At 35.0% G+C, this 24,806-nt stretch overlaps 1 protein-coding gene across 2 annotated transcripts in view; it reads left to right on the forward strand.

Moving 5' to 3' along the window:
* Positions 1 to 24,806, forward strand: part of ADGRV1 (adhesion G protein-coupled receptor V1) — a 471,359-nt gene that overhangs the window by 116,807 nt on the left and 329,746 nt on the right. For both annotated transcript variants that reach the window (XM_064482395.1, XM_064482396.1), the window contains 13 exons: positions 519 to 698; positions 1,349 to 1,512; positions 7,176 to 7,269; positions 9,234 to 9,312; positions 9,418 to 9,556; positions 10,167 to 10,308; positions 14,385 to 14,647; positions 16,527 to 16,702; positions 17,521 to 17,645; positions 20,634 to 20,791; positions 20,882 to 21,028; positions 21,372 to 21,479; positions 24,235 to 24,499. In XM_064482395.1, coding sequence (XP_064338465.1) covers positions 519 to 698; positions 1,349 to 1,512; positions 7,176 to 7,269; positions 9,234 to 9,312; positions 9,418 to 9,556; positions 10,167 to 10,308; positions 14,385 to 14,647; positions 16,527 to 16,702; positions 17,521 to 17,645; positions 20,634 to 20,791; positions 20,882 to 21,028; positions 21,372 to 21,479; positions 24,235 to 24,499 — 2,040 coding nt within the window. The remainder of the gene's footprint in view (positions 1 to 518; positions 699 to 1,348; positions 1,513 to 7,175; positions 7,270 to 9,233; positions 9,313 to 9,417; positions 9,557 to 10,166; positions 10,309 to 14,384; positions 14,648 to 16,526; positions 16,703 to 17,520; positions 17,646 to 20,633; positions 20,792 to 20,881; positions 21,029 to 21,371; positions 21,480 to 24,234; positions 24,500 to 24,806) is intronic.

Genomic DNA, 24,806 nt, shown 5'->3' on the forward strand with positions numbered 1-24,806 from the left:
TCTGTCTCATAAAAATTTAGATCCAAAAAAAAAAAACAGCTCAGAATGGAAATACTTACCTTTATGAATTCAATTAAAGCCTTTAAAAATTTTGTTAAATATTTCTTTATGAAATAAAATACATTTCCAAAGGTAGAATTTTTCTGAAATTAATTTTATACTAGCAGATCAGTTTGAATTCTGGACCAGTTATATGGATAAATCAGATTTAATAATTGTGGGCAAATTATCTGGGTATTTTCTTCAGTTTCTACTCAGTTTCTGTAGTTCAGATGATCAGTATAGCAAATAATGATAATAATAGGCCAAGCAAAAATAAATTCATGATTTGCTGTCTAAGAAGAAGAAAACTATAAAGTAGGTACTGTTTGTCAACCTGAAGATTTCTGTTAGAGAAGTAAATGAAATAGAATACTTTCTGATTACTTTAATGTGTTTCAGAGAGCAGGGTTATAGTTTAAGTATTTAGAAGTTAATGCAAATCACTGTTTATTTCTTGTGGTCCCTGACATTCGTAGGAGTTCCACCAGCAGGAACCGCTCTGCTTGATGCTCAAGGATATGCATGTGTTCTGACTGTCGAAGCCAGCGATGAACCACATGGAGTTTTAAATTTTGCTCTTGCATCAAGATTTGTTTTGCTCCAAGAGGCTAACGTAACAGTTCAGCTTTTCGTCAACAGAGAATTTGGATCTCTAGGTTTGTGTTACTGAAGAATGAATGGCGTTTCCAGGAGGATGCTTTTTAAATGTTCTGTTTAGGGCGATGAAAGCCATTGCTAAAACAAATCAGAGACAGGAAAAAATTGTATTTATTAATTCAGAACAGGACTTTATAACTTCTTTATTTTTGAAAGATTAAAGGAATTATGTAGTTTCACAAAAGTGCTGTGTAAGAAACAATCAAAATCTCAGCAGCATGTGTAATAGGCTAGCTGTGGGTCCACTAACTGAGGCTGGGCTTGGTCAGGGATGGCTGTACTCCTATGCTTCTCATTCTTCTCGTGGAACCAGTAGAGACACAAGAAAGCAAGCAGAGACATGCCAGGCCCCCTGTGGTCCAGGCTCAGAACCACATCAGCACTTTTACCTTGTACTAGCAGCCAAAACAAGTCATGCAGCCAAACTCAGAAAGTCTGGAGGCAGGGCAGTATGCCTTGCCCACAAGGCGGCATCTCTCAGCCATTACCTATGACATGGTAAAGGCCAATGATTTAGAAAGGGGTGGGGAATTGGGGCCAGTAACACAGCTAGTGCAGGTGCTTCTAGGCAAAGTCAAAATGTTCATAATGAGATATTATTTTTAAATTTTAAATAATTATAAAATGTTTTCCCATCCAATTCAATTAGGAGCCATTAATGTTACATACACCACAGTTCCTGGAATGTTGAGCCTAAAGAACCAAACAGAAGGTAACCTAGCTGAGCCAGGTGTTGACTTTGTCCCGGTAGTTGGCTTTCTGATTTTAGAAGAAGGGGAAACAGCCGCAGCCATCAACATCACTATACTCGAGGTAAAACTCTTATTTCACTATTATTGTATTAAACCTGGATAACCAGATAAAGAGTAGATCGATTAAATATTCTGGTGCTTTTCAATCAGCCTTTTTCTTTTCGTGACTTTTTTAAAACCACATGGGGGATTCTGTTCTTGTCTAGATAGTCTGGTCTGCTGTTGTGTATTTTATTACAGAACATCTTGCTATACAGAGAATTTCCTTAGGGCAGTCTCTTTAAGATGGCATTGGCCTCATAGATTTCCAAAGGAGCATTTTGATTACTCCAAAGGATTCACTGGAATAGCAAAGCCATGTCGCTTAGCGTCTTAGTTGTTAGGACTGGTTAAATTAGAGATAGTGAGAGACTAACTAGAGGCCGATGGTATAAAATGTGATTATGGTCAAACTTAATCATTGGTGACTGAAATTGTGTTTTAAATGATTTTTCGTATTGTGAAATCTTGTTGCATTTTGAGACTTAGTGTTTCAACTATCTAAATACATTTCCAAGAGGTTTATGGAAATAGTACAAAATAGAGAAGGTAGGAGATGTTGTGTGTTTGGGGGGTTAGGGAGGGGAAGAGAGAGAGAATAAATATTGCCTTAGAAAAAAATTTTCAATTACTATGTATTTAGGGGGTTCTCTTTTTGAAAGAGATTTTTACTACAAAATTATGAGTACTGTAAACCATTTACCATCTGAAGTCAGTAATTCTTATTTTGTTGATTATCATGGCTCTGTGACCTAATATAATAATGTGAGAACTCTAAAGCTGTAAGATGAAAGGTAATACTATGTCAGTGTTTGACATAAAGATTTGATAAAACTTTAAGGTAAGTCTTCTTTCAACTATGTAGTCTATTAATGTAACTGAGTATAAATAAATGGATACTTACTCAGATATGTTAGTTTTTTTTAATAAACTTTTTTTTATTGAGTTATAGTCATTTTACAGTGTTGTGTCAAATTCCAGTGTAGAGCACAATTTTTCAGTTATACATGAACATACATACGTTCATTGTCACATTCTCTTTCACTGTGAGCTGCCACAAGATCCTGTATATATTTCCCTGTGCTACACAGTACAATCTTGTTTATCTATTCTACATTTTGAAATCCCAGTCCCTTCCCACCCCCAATCCCCTTGGCAACCACAAGTTTGTATTCTATGTTTATGAGTCTGTTTCTGTTTTGTATTTTTGTTTTTTGTTCTTTTTTTTTAGATTCTGCATATGAGTGATCTCATATGGTATTTTTCTTTCTCTTTCTGGCTTACTTCACTTAGAATGACATTTTCCAGGAGCATCCATGTTGCTGCAAATGGCGTTATGTTGTCAGTTTTTATGGTTGAATAGTTATTCCATTATGTAAATATACCACAACTTCTTTATCCAGTCATCTGTTGATGGACATTTAGGCTGTTTCCATGTCTTGGCTGTTGTAAATAGTGCTGCTATGAACATTGGGGTGCAGGTGTCTTTTTGAAGTAGGGTCTCTTCTGGATATATGCCAAGGAGCGGGATTCTTGGGTCATACGGTAAGTCTATTCCTAGTCTTTTGAGGAATCTCCACACTGTTTTCCATAGTGGCTGCACCAAACTGCATTCCCACCAGCAGTGTAGGAGGGTTCCCTTTTCTTCACAGCCTCTCCAGCATTTGTCATTTGTGGACTTTTGAATGATGGCCATTCTGACTGGTGTGAGGTGATACCTCATTGTAGTTTTGATTTGCATTTCTCTGATAATTAGTGATATTGAGCATTTTTTCATGTGCCTATTGATCATTTGTATGTCTTCCTTGGAGAATTGCTTGTTTAGGTCTTCTGCGCATTTTTGGATTGGGTTGTTTGTTTTTTTCTTACTGAGTCGTGTGAACTGCTTATATATCCTGGAGATCAAGCCTTTGTCAGTTTCATTTGCAAAAATTTTCTCCCATTCTGTAGGTTGTCGTATTGTTTTACTTACGTTTTCCTTTGCTGTGCAGAAACTTGTAAGTTTCATTAGGTCTCATTTGTTTATTCTTGCTTTTATTTCTATTGCTTCGGTAGACTGTTCTAGGAGAACATTTTTGAGATGCGTGTCAGGTAATGTTTTGCCTATATTTTCTTCTAGGAGGTTTATTGTATCTTGTCTTATGTTTTAGTCTTTGATCCATTTTGAGTTTCTTTTTGTGTATGGTGTAAGGGAGTGTTCTAGCTTCATTGCTTTACATGCTGCTGTCCAATTTTCCCAACACCATTTGTTGAAGAGACTGTCTTTATTCCATTGTATATTCTTTCCTCCTTTGTTGAAGATTAGTTGACCAAAAGTTTGTGGGTTCATTTCTGGGCTCTCTATTCTGTTCCATTGGTCCATATGTCTGTTTTTGTACCAATACCAGGCTGTCTTGATGACTGTAGCTCTGTAGTATTGTCTGAAGTCTGGGAGAGTTGTTCCTCCAGCCTCTTTCTTTCTCTTCAGTAATACTTTGGCAATTCTAGGTCTTTCGTGGTTCCATATAAATTTTATTATGATTTGTTCTAGTTCTGTGAAATATGTCCTGGGTAATTTGATAGAGATTGCATTAAATCTGTAGATTGCCTTGGGCAGTGTGACCATTTTAACAATATTGATTCTTCCAATTCATGAGCATGGGATATCTTTCCATTTTTTTAAGTCTTCTTTAATTTCCTTCATCAGTGTTTTATAGTTTTCCATGTATAAGTGTTTCACCTCATTGGTTAGATTTATTCCTAGGTATTTTATTACTTTGGGTGCTATTTTAAAGGGGATTGTTTCTTTACTTTCTTTTTCTGTTGATTCATCATTAGTGTAAAGAAATGCAACTGATTTTTCAACGTTAATCTTGTAACCTGCTACCTTGCTGAATTCTTTGATCAGCTCTAGTAGTTTTTGTGTGGATCTTTTAGGGTTTTCTATATATAGTATCATGTCATCTGCATATAGTGACACTTACCTCTTCTTTTCCAATTTGGATCCCTTTTATTTCTCTCTTTTGCCTGATTGCTGTGGCTAGGACTTCCAAGACTGTGTTGAATAGGAGTGGTGATAGTGGGCAGCCTTGTCTTGTCCCAGATTTTAGTGGGAAGCTTTTGAGTTTTTCACCGTTGAGTACTATGCCAGCTGTAGGTTTGTCATATATAGCTTTTATTATGTTGAGATATGTTCCCTCTATACCCACTTTGGTGAGAGGTGAGAGTTTTTATCATAAATGGGTGTTGAATTTTATCAAAAGCTTTTTCTGCATCTATTGAAATGATCATGCGGTTTTTGTCCTTTCTCTTGTTGATGTGTTGTATTACATTGATTAATTTGCATATGTTGGACCATCCTTGTGTCCCTGGGATGGGTTTTAAAGCAGAAAATATATAGCCACCCTTTAGGGGTCTAGTTTACAGAGTCTAGTTATATGAACACAGGGTTTTGAAGTTTCCTTTTTCTTCTCCCTTGAGCTTTGAAGCCCTTTCTGTTACAGAGTAGTGCAAGATTAAGAGGCTGCAAGCCTGGATATACAGAAATAAGCCAGGCTGGGGGTTGATAAGGGGAGAGTCACTGCACGGGGGTGGAGAACAGATGGGTTAGATGGGGGACAGTTCCTTTAACATAACTGATTCTGTAACTCACGTTAGTCCGTATGTTATATAAAATAGAGGCTGTGACCTTCATTTTCTAATTTTTTTTCACATGGGAACATATCTCCATTAAATAAAATGAAGAGACAAGTGTATGTTGTGATATTATATATTCATATAAATATATACATTGAGTTTCTATGTAAATATTGTTTGCTGTCTTGTCACTACTGATGTGGGTTTTGCTAGTCCTCATATTTTGAGTGCCCGCCTTATTGTCAGTGCTCTTGGATGGACTGGTGGTTAATAGTAATATTATATTAAAATTAACCATCACAAATATCTGTCACTTTGAAGGGACTCTTTCGAGGCCAGGCAATCCATACACATTATTTTTAATCATTATTGGAATCCCCAAAGTAGCTATTATTTCTCTCACTATAAAGATGGTAGAATTGAGGCCTTAAAGTTTAGGTACCTCACCTGAAGTTACAGAAATTTGGTAAATTTAAGGTAATTAAAATCTTTTCCTCTTATTATATTTAAGATATATTAGGTTTGTGTATTTATATATTTGGTTTACATATTATATTAGTCTAGGTCAAAAATGATATAATATTAGCAGTTTCACGTGGTTCAACCTAATAACTTACCATATATATAAGTTTAATAGTTTATTTTTTTAAATTTCAGCTTTATTGAAGTATAACTAACCAATTCTGCATGGCATCATGTAGAACCTAAAAAAATATGGAATTATAAGATATTTAAAGTGTATATTGTGTTGATGTGACATATGTACACATTGTGAAAGGATTCCCTGCATCTAGTTATTAACACGTCCATCCCCTCACTTATTTATCTTTTTGTGTGTGTGAGAACATTTAAGTTCTACCTCTCTAGCAAGTTTCAGTTTTACAGTACAGTGTTGTCAGCTGTAGTCACCATGTTTTACATTAGCTCCTCAGACCTTATTTATCTCATAGCTGAGTTTATACTCTTTTACCAATCCCTCTCAGTTTTCCCCACTGTCCAGCCCCAGCAACCAGTTTTCTACTCTTTCTTTCTGTGAGTTTGACTCTTTTTTTTTTTTTTTTTTTTTTTTTTTTTAGATTCTACATGTAAGTAATACCATGTAGTATTTGTCTTCCTCTATCTGGCTTATTTCATTTAGCATAATGCCCTCAAGGACCATCCATGCTGTTGAAAATGGAAGGATTTCCTTCTTTCTCATGGCTGAATAGTATTCCATTTTATATATATACCATGACATCTTTATCCATTCATTTGTTGATGGACACTTAGGTTGTTTCCATATCTTGGCTATTGTGAATAATGCTGCAGTGAACATGGGAGTGCAGATACCTCTTCTCTATCCTGTTTTCATTTCCTTTGGGTATATATACCCAGGTGTGGGTATGCTGGTAGTTCTATTTTTAACTTTCTGAGGAACCTTCATATTGCTTTGCACAATGGCTTCATCAGTTTACATTCCTACCAGCAGTGCACAAGGATTCGCTTTTCTCCACATTCTCACCTACACAAAAACACTTACGTTTTGTCTTTTTGATAATTGCCATTCTAACAGGTGTGAGGTGATATCTTATTGTGGTTTTGATTTGCATTTCTATGATGATTAATGATGTTGAGCATCTTTTCATGTACAGGTTGGTCATTTGTATATCTTCCTTGGAAAGATGTGTGTTCCTTTCTTCTGCATTGTAAATCAGATTATTAGTTGTTTTGCTGTTGAGTTACGTGATTTTTAAAATGTGTTTTGGATGTATATGATTTGAAAATATTTTCTCCCCTTCCATTAGTTGACTTTTTTTTGTTGATGGTTTCTTTTGCTGTGCAGAAGCTTTTTAGTTTGACATAGTTCCACTTGTTTATTTTTGCTTTTGGCATCAAATCTAAAAAAAATCTTTGCCAAGACATGTTTATTTTTTCTAATTTACATCTTTTCTACTCTATGTTTGCATTTTAAAATTTTCTGTATACTATTTAAGTACATATATTTATAAGATCATTTTAAAAAGCAGCTTGTGAGAGGTGATTACTTTGAGAGCATAATTATAGTGAATTTAATGGATGTAATTTTTGCAGGATGAAATACCAGAACTAGAAGAATATTTCCTCGTAAATTTAACTTACGTGGAACTTATCATGGCTCCTTTAACTTCATTTCCTCCTAGACTAGGTATGATGGGATTTTTGTTTGTCTCTGTTTACTCACTGCAAATGAAGTAGTTTCTTTCTTTCTTTTTTTTTTTTTGGTCAGAAGTGATCATTGTGATGTTTTTTAATCTCAGCTATATGTGAAAGTATGTTGGACTTTCAGATTTATTTTAATTTGGAGACCATAATATATTATCATTTTGTACACTGGACAGCATAAAGACATTTAAGAATTATTGTGTGATGCTTTTTAAGCATTGCAGTTTTTTTAGAACCTAATTTGTAATCTTCAAAATAGAATTAGTTCTTATGAAGGCATTTTCCTTTTAATATTTAATTTGCTAATTAATTAGCAATTAAATAATTCACTAATTTAATTTATTTTCGTTTGTTCTCCAACCTATCAGATGTTTTTATTTTCTCTTAGATTAAGCAAAACTTTTATTTGTTTATTGGTTGTGTTCTCTGCTTCTTTTTTGACTTTTTATGTTTTTCTTTTCATGCTTTAGAAAAGACTCAGTTAATTCATTACAGACTAAAAGGTAAAACTTGTACCTCAGTACAAATTTATGTAGATTACGTTAAAAAGATCTACTCCTGTTATTAAAAGACAAACTCTTGTTTATGATTTGGATGTTTGATATTGGAGATTTTGTCAGAAACTTGTAGATGTGATGGACCACTGGCGGCTGGTGGTGAATAGCACTGAGGTTGCCTGCTCCCCACCTCATGGTTAGAAGGGCTCCGGGCAGAGGGAAAATTAGTCTGGATTAAAGGGGGAGAAGCAGGGCCTAGAGCGGTGGCCTGAGCATAGAGGTTCCTCGTTTACTTCTGAGGCTCAATACAACAACTTTGAAAATAGCAGAAGGGAATCATCAGTTTTTAACTTATTATTATTATTATTATTAGGAAAGTTTCAGTTCTTTTGCAAAAGAAATATATGACTCTAATGACTAAACTGTTTACATCAAGCAGTTGTTACAAGGTAATTATTGTTCATACTAAGAAAACTAACAGAGTACATCATATTTCCCGATGCTCATATTAGAGGTAATTTGAATAGTTTAGCCATTGGTAAGTGCTGTCTAATGCCCCTGTTTCAGGTGCTTTGTATACTGGTACCAGTATTCCTTACATTTTCCCATTTTACAGATGCAGGAGCTGAGGCTAAGAGATGCTAAGTAACATGCTGAAGTCACACAGCTAGGAAATGGTGTAGCCTCTGGTTTGATGGGTACAGATACTGATTTTACATTCCTTCCTAGTCAATGTTGGTCTTTTCACTCAGAGAGAATTATACTCTCCTCACCCCTTCTTCGCCCAGGCAGCTGTCATGAGTATCGTAGAGTACAGTAGAGCCACTGAATTTAAAAAGAAAAAAAGACAAACATACTAAAAAAAAAGAACAAAACATTAACAGGCTTAGTTACTATTTCAAGACTGAATAATGAATATTGGTAACATACTGAGTGTGATGGACAGAATACAAAATAAAAAGGGAAAAGAGAAATTTAATCTTAGTTTTTATCGCACCTAACCTTCCCCCATCTTTCCCACTTTTCTCAGCTTCTGTTTGTATCCCTGTCTCTTTTTCACACCTGTTTTTCTCTGCAGTACCTCCTGCCTTTATCTCCCTCTTTCTTTTGTCTTCTCTTTCTACTCTTTGTGACCATCCCCATTTTCCTCTCCTCTTGAAATGGGTTGAAATAACAGAAATAAAACCATAACCTTAGTTGCTTGTTTTATACTGTTCTCGGTTCAGTATAGATTTCTATTAGTCAGTGGTTCTTGTTAGCAAAAAGTTTTTCATTTGAGTGTTATAAGTATTTATGTCTTATTTTCTTAAACATCTTTTGAATAACATCGACAGTACCTCTGTATTAGGAATTATATAATACCAAAGGGGTAGGCTTTAAAATTCTGAATCAAATAGTTCTCCATTAATCATTTACACTTATTTTAAAGTATGTTTCCACATTTCCTCAGATTCAGAGGGCTTGACGGCACAGATTATTATTGATGCCAATGATGGTGCTCGAGGCATGATCCAGTGGCAGCACAGCAGGTAAACCCAGGGCTGCGTGACTGCCCTTTTTTTAGGGGTTTAGATGCTTCACTGTCTACTGAATAAATGCTTATAAGGAAAAATGATGTATTCTCTTTATTATAGGTTTGAAGTAAATGAAACCCAAGAAAGTTTAACACTGGTAGCCCAGAGGAGCAAAGGGGCTCTTGGCCACGTTTCCCTGTTTGTGTATGCCCAGAATTTGGAAGCACAGCTGGGGCTGGATTACATCTTTACCCCAATGGTGAATTCATTGAGAATTATAGTGATTTAGGTTCTGTAAATAAATTAGTGTAAATATAATTAACTACTGTAATAGTCCACAGTAAATTAGAGCAAAGATTTTCAAGTGGAATAGCTCTCTTCACTATTTTAATAAAATATATAAATTGCATTTTTAGTACTGTCCTAAAGATTATTCTGTATTTCGTTTCATTCATTCACCATTTTATTGCAATATTTGATAGTGGAGAACATAGATTATTGTGTTAAAGAATTTATATCATTAGATGACCTTCCCAGAGTATTTCTTATGCTTCTTGAAAATGTTAACTCTTTCATTTCTTTGTTTTAATTTAGGGAAACACCTTTATTATTTGAAAATGCTTTTTATTTTGTCTCTTCATGTCCTTTACTGCTTAGTCAAATGTTTACTTTTCTTCCTGTAGAACTTTTACTGTTTAAACTTAATATTGTCAATTTAAATAAAAAGAGATCATGTGAAAAAATAAGGAAAAAATCCCTATAGACAGCTTATTTCATATTCACAACTACATTGTATTTGTTTCCAAGCATTTTCTAACGACTCAGAGTGTATTTAAATATAATACTGTCTACTTTACTTTTTTGACCAGATTCTACATTTTGCTGATGGAGAAGGGTATAAAAATGTTGACATCATGATTCTTGATGATGACATTCCAGAAGGAGATGAAACATTTCAGCTGATTTTAACAAATCCTTCTCCTGGGCTGGAGCTGGGGGAAAATATACTAGGTAATTGATCATTTCGTATACACAGCTCCCTCTCACTCCTTCATTTCTGCTGTTTTTGTAATATGGAGGCAGTTGTAGAGGGTTTAGAGAGACTTAAATGGATTTCTGTGCTCAGAGTGAAAAATATTTTAAGTTAATCATTTTAGAATTTCATGTCAGCGTAACAGTGCTTCTAGCCTGTATGTTTTGTGTGTGTGCGTGTATGTAAAAATGAAAAAAGTAGGTTGGTAGCAAAAATATTATTAAGTGATTTCTGCAATTATTGTACATTTTATTTAATTTGTAAATGTCTCCCCTTTGGAATTTGAATTCTGCTCTGATTTTCTGTTTAGTGGCAGAAGGAATGACAAGTTAGCAATTTCAGTGTCATCTAACTGCTGTAGTGTTTCCACATAAAGTTGAAGTGTATTGATACTTCAGACAGATGGTGGGAGCCAGAATTCTTTGGTTGGAGCAGTTTGACATTGTTAGGAAAAGTCATCCAAGGTCACTGCTTGTTAGATATCATGCTCACTGCTTAGAGAAGGTTAAAAAAAAGAGAGACAGAGGAGGAAACCTCGTAGAAGTACTGAACGTTAAGATTGAAACAGCTCTAAAAAAGCCACTTAATTCAATTCCCTGTGGTGATAGGTAAGTGGATTTAAAAGACTGAATGTTGACTGACTCTTCAGCCCCTTGTTTTAGCTATTGGCTGAGACTTTTTTGACATTCCTTTAATTTACCTTTGTATTCCTGAATTATTGACCTGTTTGTGAAAAAAATCTGATGTGTGTTAAAAAAAAAAAAAAGAAAGAATTGTGAGTAACCCAAGAACTGGTTTTTACTTTTATTGTCATACTGATAAAGTTAAGTGCTATTTCTAAGTTGCCAGAACTTTTTCTTGAGGCTGTGGCCATTGTTTCAAATTCAAAGAGGATGTTGAAAATAAACTCTTCTCATTGTTGGGGAACATAATAGGTTTGTATGTAAAGGGTTGTAGAAATGGACACTGCATTGGTTAAGAGTCTTCCGTATGGAAACAACAGAAAACCCAATTAAAACTGACTTAAATGGAGACAGTTTATTGGCTCATTTAATCTGGGAGTCGAGAGACATGTAGCTTTAGATGAGGTGGGACCAGAACTTAGCATGCCACCAGAGACACTGTTGTTTTCTGTCTCTTCTCCTTGCCTTTCGGAGTATTGGCCTCATTCCAAGGCTAACATTACTTGTACTGATGGTTGTCAGCATCATTCTTCTACATCCCGTGTAACAAAAAAAGAGAGAGTATTCAAAATCAAGCATTCCTGCAAAGTCCTAATATAATTCTGATTGGAATTATGTAGGTTACGTGCCCACTAGTATGAGTAGCAAGAAATAATATGTTGTGGGCTCTGTCAAGGTTACTTTACAGTTGTAATTTTCTATTTTTAAATATTAAAAAAATCTTCAAAACATTAAGTGCTTTGATACTAAGTAATTTCTTAAACTAGGCCCCACGAATTGACCTTTATACTATTTCCAAACTTCCATAAGTTTCGAGTAAATATCCTTGTGTACAAATCTTTGGATGTATGGGCAGTTAAGATTCTATCTGTTGAGTACCATGGGTGTTTAGTGGGAAGGACATCAGCTGCCCTCTATGTTACCTGCACTCCAAAGTGTCTGTATAAAATTGTTTATCCTTGTCTACACCAGGAATTTCTTTGGTCCTTAACATTAAAAAAAAAAAAAATCCCTATTCTAATGAATAGGAAATAGGTGATTATACTGTGTATTTTTTTCCTTTATTTCCTTGTTCATTAGTGAGTTTAATACTGGTTATTCGCTTGTTTGTTTGTTTGTTTAATTTGTGTGATTAGGTTTTTATATATCTGAATGTGCTTTTCTGTGGTTTATGCCTTTATTGGTTTATAGGAATACTTAATATATTCTGAAGTCAGTCTTCTTCTTGTGTTAAATATGCTGTATTTAACACATGTACATAATGCATGTTGTGTTATATATATTCTCCTACTCTCTCATTTATTGTTTAAGTTTAATATGGTCTCTTTTGTTATAAAATAGTTAAAATATCAAGTATTTTTGGATATACTTTCAAATTCTGTTTATTTAGATCTTTCCCACCCAAAAGCTATAAAATATTTTACTATTTTTTCTAATATTTTCATACTTTTTGTTTACATTTAATTATTTAGCATACCACGGATGTATTCACTGGTAGTAAGTGAGATAAGGATACTTTATTTTTCTTCTGAAATGTAAAATCAATATTCTGTTATCATATAGAGATGGGACATTCATTTGGTGTTGATTTTCAGTGTAAAATTTATTTTTATGTCTGTCCATTTGTCTGTGTCTGTCTGTCTGTCTATCTATCCTTCTGTCTGTCTATCTGTTTTTCCTTGGCTCTTTTCTTCTCTGTTTGCCTGTTCATGTGCTATAATAAAATAGTGTTTTATTTGCCATAGCTTTAAAGTACATTTTGTTATTTTGCAGGCCGAATGCTTTCTATTTTTCTGACTCTTAAATCATCTCATTTCAAATGGTCTCTTCCATATGAACTTTAGAGTCAAAAATTGAGTTCATTAAAAAAAACTATTTTGATTGAGTTTGAAATTTTAGATTAATTTGGATGGACTCAACATTGTTATAGTACTGTTTTTCTGTTTATAAATATATATACCTCTCCATTAATTGTCATCTTCTTTTAGATCATTGCCTTACTTTGTATTCATTCCCTCAAGAGCAAACCCTTAGACAAGAATTTGGATGGAAGTAGTTTATGTGGGAGGTGATCTCTGGAGACATAATGAGAATCAAAGACGTGAGACAGAGAGAGGAAAACTGATAGGAGATGTACCATCAGTGAATGGTACTGCTGTGGGCAACTGGGGCTCAGTCTTTCTGGGATCCTTCTTAGACACTGAGTTGAATAAAGCTCAGAGCTGTCCTACTGAGAAGGAAGGAAGCTGGGATATTCAGCCATCAATTCCTATTCCTCATTTTTTGAGGATCAGTCGTGGGTGTGTAGTCTCTGGCTTTCTGGCCTGATTCTTGCTTGAATTAATGCTCTTCTGGGGCAGACAGAAACCAGTGGGCAAACAGAGCTGCTGAAAGTGACTCAGGAGCGAGCTGAGGGTTTTGGGCGAGGCTCTGACAGCATCTGCCACAGTCACACATGAATGTTTTATAATTTTTATAAGTCTTATTTTTTTACTTTGATTCCTAGGTATTGTTGCTATTATGAACGAGGTCCCTTTTCTATTATATTTTATATAGTTATACCTGGTATATAGAGGTATTATAATAATCTTTCAGAAAGCATGCCCTGAAGCAGAATTCCTAGTGTTGAGCACCAGGCCTGCCAGGTCCTAACTTGTGAGCTTCCACAGATTGGCCCATCTGTGCTTCAGTCATCGGTTCTGTGAAATGAGAATAATAATAGAGTCAGCCCCGTAGGGTTAGAGTGAGAATTAAATGAGCTCATACAAGTTAAGCAGTTTGTAAGTTCTCAACAGTCTTAGTTGTTTCAGTTGTTATTCTTAACATTATTATTAGTGGTAGTAAAAAATAGAAAGCCCTTGATTTCTGAAGGTTACCCGGCCTATGTTTTGAACTCTTACTATATAATAGTTCTGATGATTTTTTTCTCTTGCCTTTTCTAAGAAGGCAGCCATGGTGTCTAGAAAATAATGACGGTGCTGACTCTTTCTTTTTGTTGCTTTTACACTTGTTACCTGGCTGTTAGCTCCAGGACAATGCTGAGTAATAATAGCATGATGACAGACTTTGTTTTGTTCTGTTTTTAGTGGCAACCCTTCTAATGTTTCAGTGTTAAGTTTGGTATTCGCTGTTGGCCTCTGAGAGATAACACTTCACCAGGTTGAGGAAGCTGCCTTTTATTTCAAGGTTACTATTTTTATTTATAGCATCAGTGAATATGGAATTCCATTAAATGCCTTTTAAAATTTCTCTTGTTTTTCAGATGATCTAGAAGAGAGTTGGCCTAGTTTACAATGAAACATCCACATGTTCCCCACTACTTATAACCCATTCTGTTTTCATTTATTGTTTTAATATTTTTATTTTGACAGCCTTAATTACTGTCCTTGCTAATGATGATGGCCCTGGAGTCCTGTCATTTAACAACAGTGAGCACTTTTTCGTACGAGAACCAACAGCTCTCTACATACAGGAGAGTGTTGCGATGCTGTACATTGTTCGGGAACCTGCACAAGGACTCTTTGGAACTGTTACAGTTCAGTTTGTTGTGACAGAAGTGAATTCTTTAGTGGAGTCTAAAGATCTGACTCCTTCCAAAGGCTACATTGTTTTAGAAGAAGGTGTTCCTTTCAAGGTACAGTATGAACCTTTAATAAGAATGAATGATTAATATTTACAAAATGAATTTCTCTTGGAGGAGCACCCTAGATCCTTGAAAGAAAAATCGCATCTTAAGTGGTAGGTTAAGGTATGATTAGATTACTGTGTGAAAGTGCTGTAGTGCTGTCTTGTTTGCATAACAGGCAGCTGGAGAAATTTGCTCCATTAACAGGATAGTGGAATGAGCAAATGATAAAGAAAATGTGCATGTTGCAGTTTTAAATGTTAAGTATATTCAAATGGCATACTTCACAGTATATTGTCTGTAAATCATAAACTTACAAGAAGCTCCAAACCATTCATTGCAGTTGTTAAACCGTAGCCATTCTTTTGCCACATTTTCCTGAAAGAAAATATAACTGTTTCCTTTACACTGCTTGTTTGATAAGCAAGTATCCTGTGTGAACAGGAATAGGTAATTGGAGGAAAAATGCTAGATTTGGGTTAATCATAAATATGAATTATACTTGCAGAAGTTTACCTTCTGAAACTTCTTTTTTCTGTATATTAATTTGTTTCTGCTACTAAAATTTATTTTTAAAACACAGTTTAAATTTAAAATAGCTAATTGCATTAGCTTAAGATATTTTTCAAGCCAGATATATAAAGTATAGTAATTTTAAAATTTTAAACTCAAAGTTTGAAAAAATTTTAAATTCTTTTATTTAAAAATAGTCCATCTAATAATTAAATAAGTTTGTTTATGATCAGTTTGTGTAAACTTTAGTATGTTTTAAAATTCATGTTCATTTGTCCAATTTATTCATGTTTTTTGAAGTTCAGAACCCTTAATTGATTTGTTCAAGAACACGTATCTTGATACAGATAAAAAGAATTCAGATTTGAAGTATTTTATGAATTTGCTATTGCTTTACATTCACATGCCTTTTAAAAATGTTTTGAATTTTATTTCATTTATTCAACTTTTTGTATATTTTTAGTTTATTATTATAATTTATTGTGGCTTTTTTTCCTTAAAAGACTCTTTTTCAAAGGTGCTTAAAAACTTTTCTGTTTATTATGCAAATTAAATATTAGAGCAAATTTGGATTAAATAGATTTTTCTCTCACCTACATAACTGTCTTTTTCCCACATGTTTTTATTTTGAGGTATAAAAAGTAAAATACAAAAAGTTAAGTGCATTGTCCAGTGACTTAAAAAATATGTATACACCAGTGTAACAGCCACTCAGATTAATATATGAAACATTACCATCACACGGAGGTTTCTTTCTTGTCCTTTGCCCTTCCCGGAGGAAAGGGCTTTCTGGTTTCTCTCACTGAAGCCTCATTTTGCTGATTCTTGAGCTTTTTATAAATAGAATCCTACAGTATGGATTCTTTTTGTGTCTGACTTCTTTTGGTCAGCGTCATTTTTGGTTACACATATGAGTAGTTGGTTCTTTTTTATTGCTCAGTAGCATTTCATTGAATAGGTTACTATTTATCCATTGGGTTGTTACTAATTTGTGCCTGCTATGGTATAACTGTTTTTTAAGAGTGAATCTTAGGTTAGAATGAGACTAGTGCAGTTATGTAGCTAGGGCAGGATAAAGAAGTAGCAAAATTGAAGACCTAAATTTAATTTTTCAGTCTCAGTGATATCTTCAAATGACATAAATACTTATTTTTAGACATTTCAGTGGAGTATGTCACAGTGTTGAAGATCTTGAAAGTTGTAACTTGAAACAGTTGTAACTATTACATTATAAGGACCAGTATTAACATAAAAAAGAGGTGATGTTTTCCAAACACGATGTTTTTTGTTGTCAGAAATGTTTAGCACATTACTCTATATGTGTGTTGCAAAAATACTGTATTCTAGTAACTTTATCTTTTGATTGTGTTTTCAGGCCCTGCATATATCTGCCATATTGGACACGGAACCAGAGATGGATGAGCATTTTGTCTGCACCTTGTTTAATCCGACTGGTGGTGCTAGACTAGGGGCGCGTGTTCAGACACTGATCACAGTTTTGCAAAACCAGGCCCCTTTGGGGCTGTTCAGCATCTCTGCACTTGCAAATAGGTATGGTTTGTTCAGAAAGAAATTATCACTGCTGAAGCTAAGTAGGAAATACCTTTTGACATGAAGACAATGCAAAAGCAAATTGATCTCTGACGATTGTAATGGGGACTTTTAAAACGAGCTCTGGCAGATAGATCCAGAGAGGCCATTTGCCCTTCCGTAACAGGGAGCATCAGAAACCTAAGCTTGTCCTGTGTATGCTGTCGCTAGAATTCTTACATTCTCAGAATCTACCCTTTCAGGTGAAAGCACTATTTTATGTTTTTAATATTAAAAAGTAAGGAATAATGTAAATTATATTTAGCTGCTCAAACCAAATGACTGACTCTTCAAACATATATTAACATGATTGTAGTTTTAAAATTCCTTGTGGAAACTGACAAATATTTATTTTTTAATATCTCAGAAATATTCCGATAGATCTAGTTTTATTAATATGTCAAGAATTTCCTGATTCATTTTTCCCTCTAAAATGTATTTAGTTTATGTGAGAGGAAACTTAGGAATGACAAAGCTTTATTTATTTTAGAATATGTAATGTGAATTTACTGAATTTCTGACTCGGTATTCTCTACAGTCATAGTATCAGATCATAGTGCTTTTTAAAATCTTTATAAATGAGTATTTTTGAGCTCTGGAGTCAAGTCTTGTTCCTGCATAAAATTTGTAGATGGTTCTCATCTAGACTTGTGTAAATTTAAAAATGTACTATACATACACTAGCAATGCTATATATATATATATATATATTTAATATATATTTAATATGTAGAAATTATATTCTTTTTCTGTTTTCTGCAACCATTTGTTTCTTTTAGAGCCACCTCTGTAGACACTGAAGAAGCCAACAGGACTGTGTATTTAAATGTGTCACGTACTAATGGCATTGATTTAGCCGTGACTGTGGAGTGGGAGACAGTTTCTGAAACAGCCTTTGGCATGAGTATGTTTAGTTTCTTATAACAGCAAAATTCTACAACCAAGAAAGATTACATGTATAAAATTTACATTTCCTCCATGAATTGTATCTTACAGATCTGTTGAAAATGTAGAACAGATATGTAGTTCTTTTATTGCATTCATAAATATTTATTGAATGCCTGTCCTGTGCCAGGCATGATACTGATCTCATGGAATTTAGAATTTAGGAGGAGATGGAAATAAATCAAATAAGTAAAAATCAGTGTGTAGTTTGAAGTATAATGTTTTAAAGGTGAACTAAGAGTGGTGAGACCATAAGGGAATGCTTACCAGGGTATTCATGTTTGAACTGAAACTGAATGATGAGTAGGGATTTTGCAAGGACCTGATTGGAGGAACATGGAGGAGAACGTGGAAAGCTATCAAAGCAGAAGTCTAGAAGCACAAAAAAGCATAAGTGAAGAACTGAAGAATAGACAATGGGTTTAGAAATAAAGGGGCATGTTGAGTTTGGAGAGCGAGGTAAGACCAGATCATTGAAGAACTTGAATATGTCACATGCATTAGACTTTATTCTAGGGTTATGGAAAGTCTCTGAGTAGGCCAAGTATGAGGGAAGATTACCATGTATATATATGTGGGTGGTGTGATCATATTTACATTTTGAAGATATCATTCTTGGTACCATATAAAGAACAGTTCGGCACAGGAGAAATGAGAGGATAAAGGAGACAAACAAAAGGGCAACAAATGATGGTAACTTGGACTGGGTGATGGATTGGATGTGAAGAAGTTACCTGAGATGTCTCCTAGGTTTCTGGCTTGTGCAGTTGGATGGAGAGTCATGCCATTCAGTAAGAAAGGGAGTACTGAATGGGAATGAGGTGTTATTTTGGTGAGGGGAGTAAACTATTTGCATTTGAGTTAATAACTTTTTTAAATTGAAATACAGTTAGTTTACAATGTTGTGTCAATTTCTGGTGTACAGCATAATAGTTCAGTCATACATGTATATACCTATATTCATTTTCATATTCTTTTTCATTATAGATTACTACAAGTTATTAAATATAGTTCCCTGTGCTACACACACAAACACACATATATACACATATATATAGTGGTTAGTATCTGCAGATCTCGAATCCCTAGTTTATCCCCTCCCATCCCCTTCTTCCCCTGGTAACCATAAGTTTATTTTCCATGTCTATGAGTCTGTCTAGGCTCAAAAAGATCTCTGCTGAAGAGAGAAATTTGGGAACCTTTAGCGTGCACATGGATTTTAAAGTCACAGAAATTGATGCAAACACTTGGAAAGTGAGACTGAAGATAGAGAAGGGAAGAGGGCCCAGACTGAGCTCTGAGAAGCCTCAAATTGAATGGCTAGGGAGAGAAGGAGACTTAGAAGATCTGGTGAGAAACTCAGGGAAAGGTGGGATTACGGCAGCAGCAGAAGAGCATTTTAAAAAGAAAGGAGGTAAATTGTGTCAGCTGCTGGTGAAAAATCCAGTAACAGGAGAACTGAAAAAAAAAATAACTGTTGTAATTAGCAATACAGTAGACATAAAATGGCAAGAGCTATTTGTATAGATGGATGCTAGCCGAATAACATTTTGAATGGAGGCGAGGAAATGGAGACCTCAAATATAGGCCACTAGTTCAAAAAGTTTGGCTGAGAAGGTAGGACCTAGCAAGAGTAGTGATGGAGTGTAGGATTCAGGATTTTTTGTTTATTTGTTTAGTTTGGAGAGGCCTAAGCACATGTAAATGCTGATGGAAAAGGCCTAGTAGATAGAGAAGGATGGAATATGTAGAAGAGAAAGAGGGTTAATTAATAATGGTACAATTGCCTGGAAGGCAGGAAGAGATGGAATGCAAAAAAGAAAGATTATGGTTTCTAATTTGGAGTTATCTCATTAGAGTTTGGACTCCGCATGTATTTTGTGGAAATGCTTGTGAAAGTATATGACATTTAAGAGATTCTTAAATGTCAGCAGGCATTGTTTGTTCTTCATTCACCGTCTTCCTGAATTAGAGTAGGGAAGGATTTGACCATATGGTCAGGACTTCACTGGAAAACATTCAGACTCTTAATGCAAAAGCTGTGATGTACCTTTAAAAGGTGGCAAAGCAGGAATTTAGAATAATGGGTTTCTGGGAAAGAAAATCACTAATGGATAGCACATAAAAGGCATAGACATTATGACTTTCTGAAGTGGTAATCTAAAAACGATCAGTAATTTACAAAGACCCTAGGTTTCAAGTGTGGCGTTTGTTCTTGTTGCATCATGTTCACACCACTGAAGTTGAAAAAGAACTTTCTATGGGAAACTGTCGTATAATAGAATATAGAAGATTTTTAAAAGGTGTTCTTTATTAGATAGAGTTTTTTTTTTTGTCTCCATTTAATTGTACAGAATTTTAGGACATGTACCTGTTATAGCAGGTGATAATACTTGAAAGCCATTTGTAGGAGATGAGTCTGCTTTGGCATTCATAAAATATATAACATGTAAAGCTAGAAATCATTGGATGGGGATAATTTCAAATGAATAGTGTTTAAGTTTTTAAAAGCTAACATTTAACATGTTTCCATAAAAGATATTTATTATTTTTAAATTTCTCAGTTATATTTTTGTCATCTTTATATGTATTTTAAAATTTCTCAGTTATATTTTCAAAGCTGATAAAAACCATTCTGAACATATTTTCCTGTAAGATACACATTTGCTATTTATTTATAAATATACTCTGGAAAAGTCTTTGTGAGTTTAGAGCAGGGTATTAACCATTTTTCTTGTCTTTTTAAATTGATATTTTTAGTTACTGTTTTGAAGTTCTCTAATTTGTCTCTTCTCTGTCTTTCTCATACACACATGCACATAGATCATGGAAGCATCTTTATTTGTAGTAACAAACTCACTTAATTTCAGTGTTTAAACAACAAACTTAGAATAGGTGAAGTTTGGAGAGGATTTTACACAAGCAAATCATGATTTATCTTTTCCAGGGGGAATGGATGTCGTGTTTTCTGTATTTCAAAGTTTCTTGGATTCATCTGCTTCTAGCTGGTGTTTCCTGACTTTGGAAGATTCAGTTTACGGTGTAATGTTAAGAAAATTGTCTTCTACTGTTTACCGATGGCAGGGGATTTTTGTTCCACTTGAGGTAAACATGACCTGTTTTACAGTACACAAACTAAAACACACATGTGGATTTTGGATGCCTCATGAATTACTGTTATTCCTTGTTTCCTAGGATTTAAGTATAGAAAATCCTAAAACCTGTGAGGCCTTTAATATTGGTCTTTCTCCCTACTTTGTGATTACTCATGAAGAAAGAAATGAAGAAAAGCCTTCTGTTAATAGTGTGTATACACTCACATCTGGATTCAGATTATTCCTGGTAAAAAAAAAAACAAACTTCACTTACTTTGTAGATTGCTTAATTTAAAGACAAATCAGATTCGTGAGATTGATCTGAATACAAGATAGTGTACATTCTCTGTTAATGTGAAAAGGGCTAAAAGGGCTTAAAAACAGGTTGATACACATTTTGGCAGAGTGTCTTAGTCCAGGGATATTTTTGTCTGTTTTGGAACGACACCTCAATAGGCATAGCTAGGGATCAGAAGGAGTTTTCACGTTTTGAACTTCAAATATTTACTTATACTGTTACTGTATTTAGAGCCTTTCTTAGTTAAATTTTCCTTTAAATTTTTATTCCCACTGTTCTGTCTTCCTTGCAGGTACAAACGATCATTATTTCACAGAGTTCTCAAGTAAGGTATTTTACTTCAGACAGTCAAGATTATTTAATTGTTGCAAGTCAAAGAGATGATTCTGAATTAACTCAGGTTTGATTCTTTTAAAAAGAATTTTTTTTCTTTTTGATATCACAATTGAAACACATCAAAGATGTAGTCTGTAGGTTTAGTGTAAAAGAAAACCATCATTTGATTGTGGTAAAGTAGTAAAGAAGAATATAGATATTGGTTAGTCACAGTCAGTTTTTAAATGATAGAAGTTATGAATATTATATTGTCTTCAAGAGCCAGAGCAAGTGTAATAATAAGCATGAACTTTTAATTTTAGAATTTAATTGCATTAGAAAACATTGTGGAGAAAAATCACACAACGGGATAGATGGAATCACTGATAATTCATGCTTAGCATTGCCAAAAGGGCACTCAGCATCACCCTGGAAATCCCATGTTTCTCTAGTAAACTGTATCTCACTATCCTAATGATGTTTATTTGATAATTTTTGTCATTCCTCAGACTCCCATACCTGCTTCTCATCTCTTCACTGTCAGCTCGTGACTTTGTTGAAAACTACCAGAAAGGAGCTTCCTCATCTTCCCAACACCAAATTCAGAAACCCTCTCAAAACCCAGTCTTACTCCTCCCGCCTGTTGTGCAGGAGGAAATGTTTCTCATGTGAAAGCCAGGCTCTTCACATAGGTGCCCCTCTCGTCCTCATAAGGGTTAGTTACTCTGTCTCATGCTGGCGTTCCCAGCACCTCTTTCTCGGTCAGGTTATTGCAGTCAGTGTAAATGCGGCCTCTCCAGGCTTAAAAAGTAATTTCTCTCCTGATCTCATCCCCCTTCGCTTGCTGTTTCATTTCTTTCTCCCCTCTGTAGTCAGAATCTTGAAAGAATTTTCTGCTTGCTTTGTAAACTTCCTCACAGTCACTGATGACGGCTGGCGAATATAGTGGGTGTTTTTCTGTCATTATTTTACGTTACTTCCCATCAGCACTTGACACTTGCCTCATCCTCAGATTTAAACCGTCTCTTCTCTTGATCATTGAGATACCACACAGGTTTTCATTCTGTCTCTCTGTGTCATCCTTCTCAGTCTCCTTTGCCACTTCCTTCTCCCTTTTCTGAACTTAGATACCTTGGACTTTTTCAGGTTCAGTTTTGGTTCAAAATTTTTTTTTCTTTCTCTTCACTCACTGAGTATTTTATCAGTCGTGTGGCTTTAAGTATCAGCTATAGGATGTCTTCCAGATTTACCTTTCCTCTGTATTCTAGGCTTCATAAAATAGAATGTCTCTTGGCATATCCACTTAGATATCTCTTAGGTATCTAAGATTTAACATATCCCAAACTAAACTTGAAATTGTCCCTGTGACACTTGTTTCAGGTGTTTGCTTTCATCTCGGGAAATAGCAGCCTTATAAATGCAATTGCTCAAGATAGAATGCTGGGTTACAACTTTCTTGATTTTTCTTTGTTACTCATTCACATCTAATTTATTATTAAGTGTTTCTCATTCTGTCTCCTGATGCTGCTTTGAGTACAGATGTTTCTTTTCACCTCTCCTTCTTCCTCCCTAATCTGGGTCTCCAGCACTTCCCACCGCACTAGCAGAGTACCTTCTGTTTGGTCTCTGAACTTCTCTGACATCTTCAGATCCATGTTCCATCAAGGAACTGGAGCAATCTTTTAAAAATATTAATTCATTGTTGTCCCTTATTAATTCATTGCTGTTCCTTATTTGAAAATTATTCAGTGATTTCTAATTATGTTTGGAATAGATTCCAAATTATTTAATTTGGACTGTAAATAGGATAACCCTGTCTTCTTATTGGCCCAGCACAGTACTGGATTATGCCTGTTGTCTTGACTCACTTGCTAAGGTTGTCTCCTTCACTCTCTCAAGGTTCCCTGTGGTAAATTACATGATCACCTTAACAAAAGGTACCTTGTAGTCTTACCTCTCCAGGTTTATCTTTGTTCCCCCAGTTCCCCGATGCCATCAACTTCATTCTAGCTGGACCAGTCTTCAGATTATGATACACGTCTTCTGCCTTAGAAACTGTCATGTTGTTCCTTCTAACTTTACTTCCCTAGTACACTCATAATTCCCTGTTATACCATCCTAACTGTTATCTTGAGCACTTGTCTCAATGTAATAATCAGGCATTTATTTAATTATTGGTGTGTTTATTGTTTACCTTTTCCTAGCTGTTAGTAAGATCCATAAAGGGAAAAGGCACTCTATCCGTAACTTCTAGCAAACTGCCTGGCTCATGCAAGTTTCCCAGTTACTGACTGAATAAATATAATTCTTTGGGAAATTGACCAGATTACATAAGAAATCAGACAGATTGGGGTTTTTTAAATTTTTAGTTTTAAATACACGAATACTCACCTGAAACCTTGTATGCATTGCCACCTTCAGGACTGAAACGTTAAGGTGTTTCTCTTTATATGGCTTGAGCAGTGTGTATTGATAATACAGCATTAGAATACAGCATTTCTTATCCAGTTCTAAAATTTTTGTATTTAAACTAATTCTGTCTTATTTTTGTCTTCCCTCTTCTCTTGCTGTCACCTACCCCTGCCCAGATGTATATTTGAAATTGATTTATTTCCAGATGACTTCTCTTCCACTCAGTCTGTGTGTGTGTACTCAGGCACACACACATATATGCACACACTGGCAGAGGGAGTGGGCGGTGAGAGGGAGGGTCAGTTTTGGTATTTTCTCATTGACAAAAGTATTTTTGTAACTGGAAGATAAACATCTGATATTGGCTAAATTCTCAGAAGTGCGAAGTCCCTAGTCCTGAGGGTTCTGTATTTGAACCTTCCCTGCAGGTCTTCAGATGGAATGGAGGAAGCTTCGTGTTGCATCAGATGCTCCCCGTCCGAGGTGTGCTGAGCATGGCCTTGTTCACCAGAGGAGGCGCTCTGTTCTTAGCTGTTACCCAGGCAAATGCCGGGCCAAACTCCCTGTTACTCAGGTGGTCTGGCAATGAGTTTATCAACTTTCAAGAAGTGCCCATCAGTGGGACAACACAAGTGGAAGCCTTGACTTTAGGCGATGATATTTACTTAATTTTTGCCAAAACTATCTTTCTAGGTGAGAAGATACAGTGCTTGCAAAGCATACATATCATTAAAATTATTTTGCATTATATAGTCTGTTCATATGAAAATGCTCTTGTAATAATTTTGCAGCTAATCCTTAGAATGTTTCTTGATGGACCTAAGTATTGACTGTCGGCTACAAATGGATTTTGGGAAAAAAGAAAAACATTTTATATGTTATGTCCATAATCTTGAGGTGTTCTGAACCACTACTTAAAAGATATTAAAATAAAGTTGGGGATGGGTGGGTAAAGTAAAAGATCTGTGATGATCTTACACCCAGAGTGCAAATAGGTAAC

The sequence above is a fragment of the Camelus dromedarius genome, chromosome 3 (assembly GCF_036321535.1).
Source record: "Camelus dromedarius isolate mCamDro1 chromosome 3, mCamDro1.pat, whole genome shotgun sequence".
Classification (NCBI taxonomy): domain Eukaryota; kingdom Metazoa; phylum Chordata; class Mammalia; order Artiodactyla; family Camelidae; genus Camelus; species Camelus dromedarius.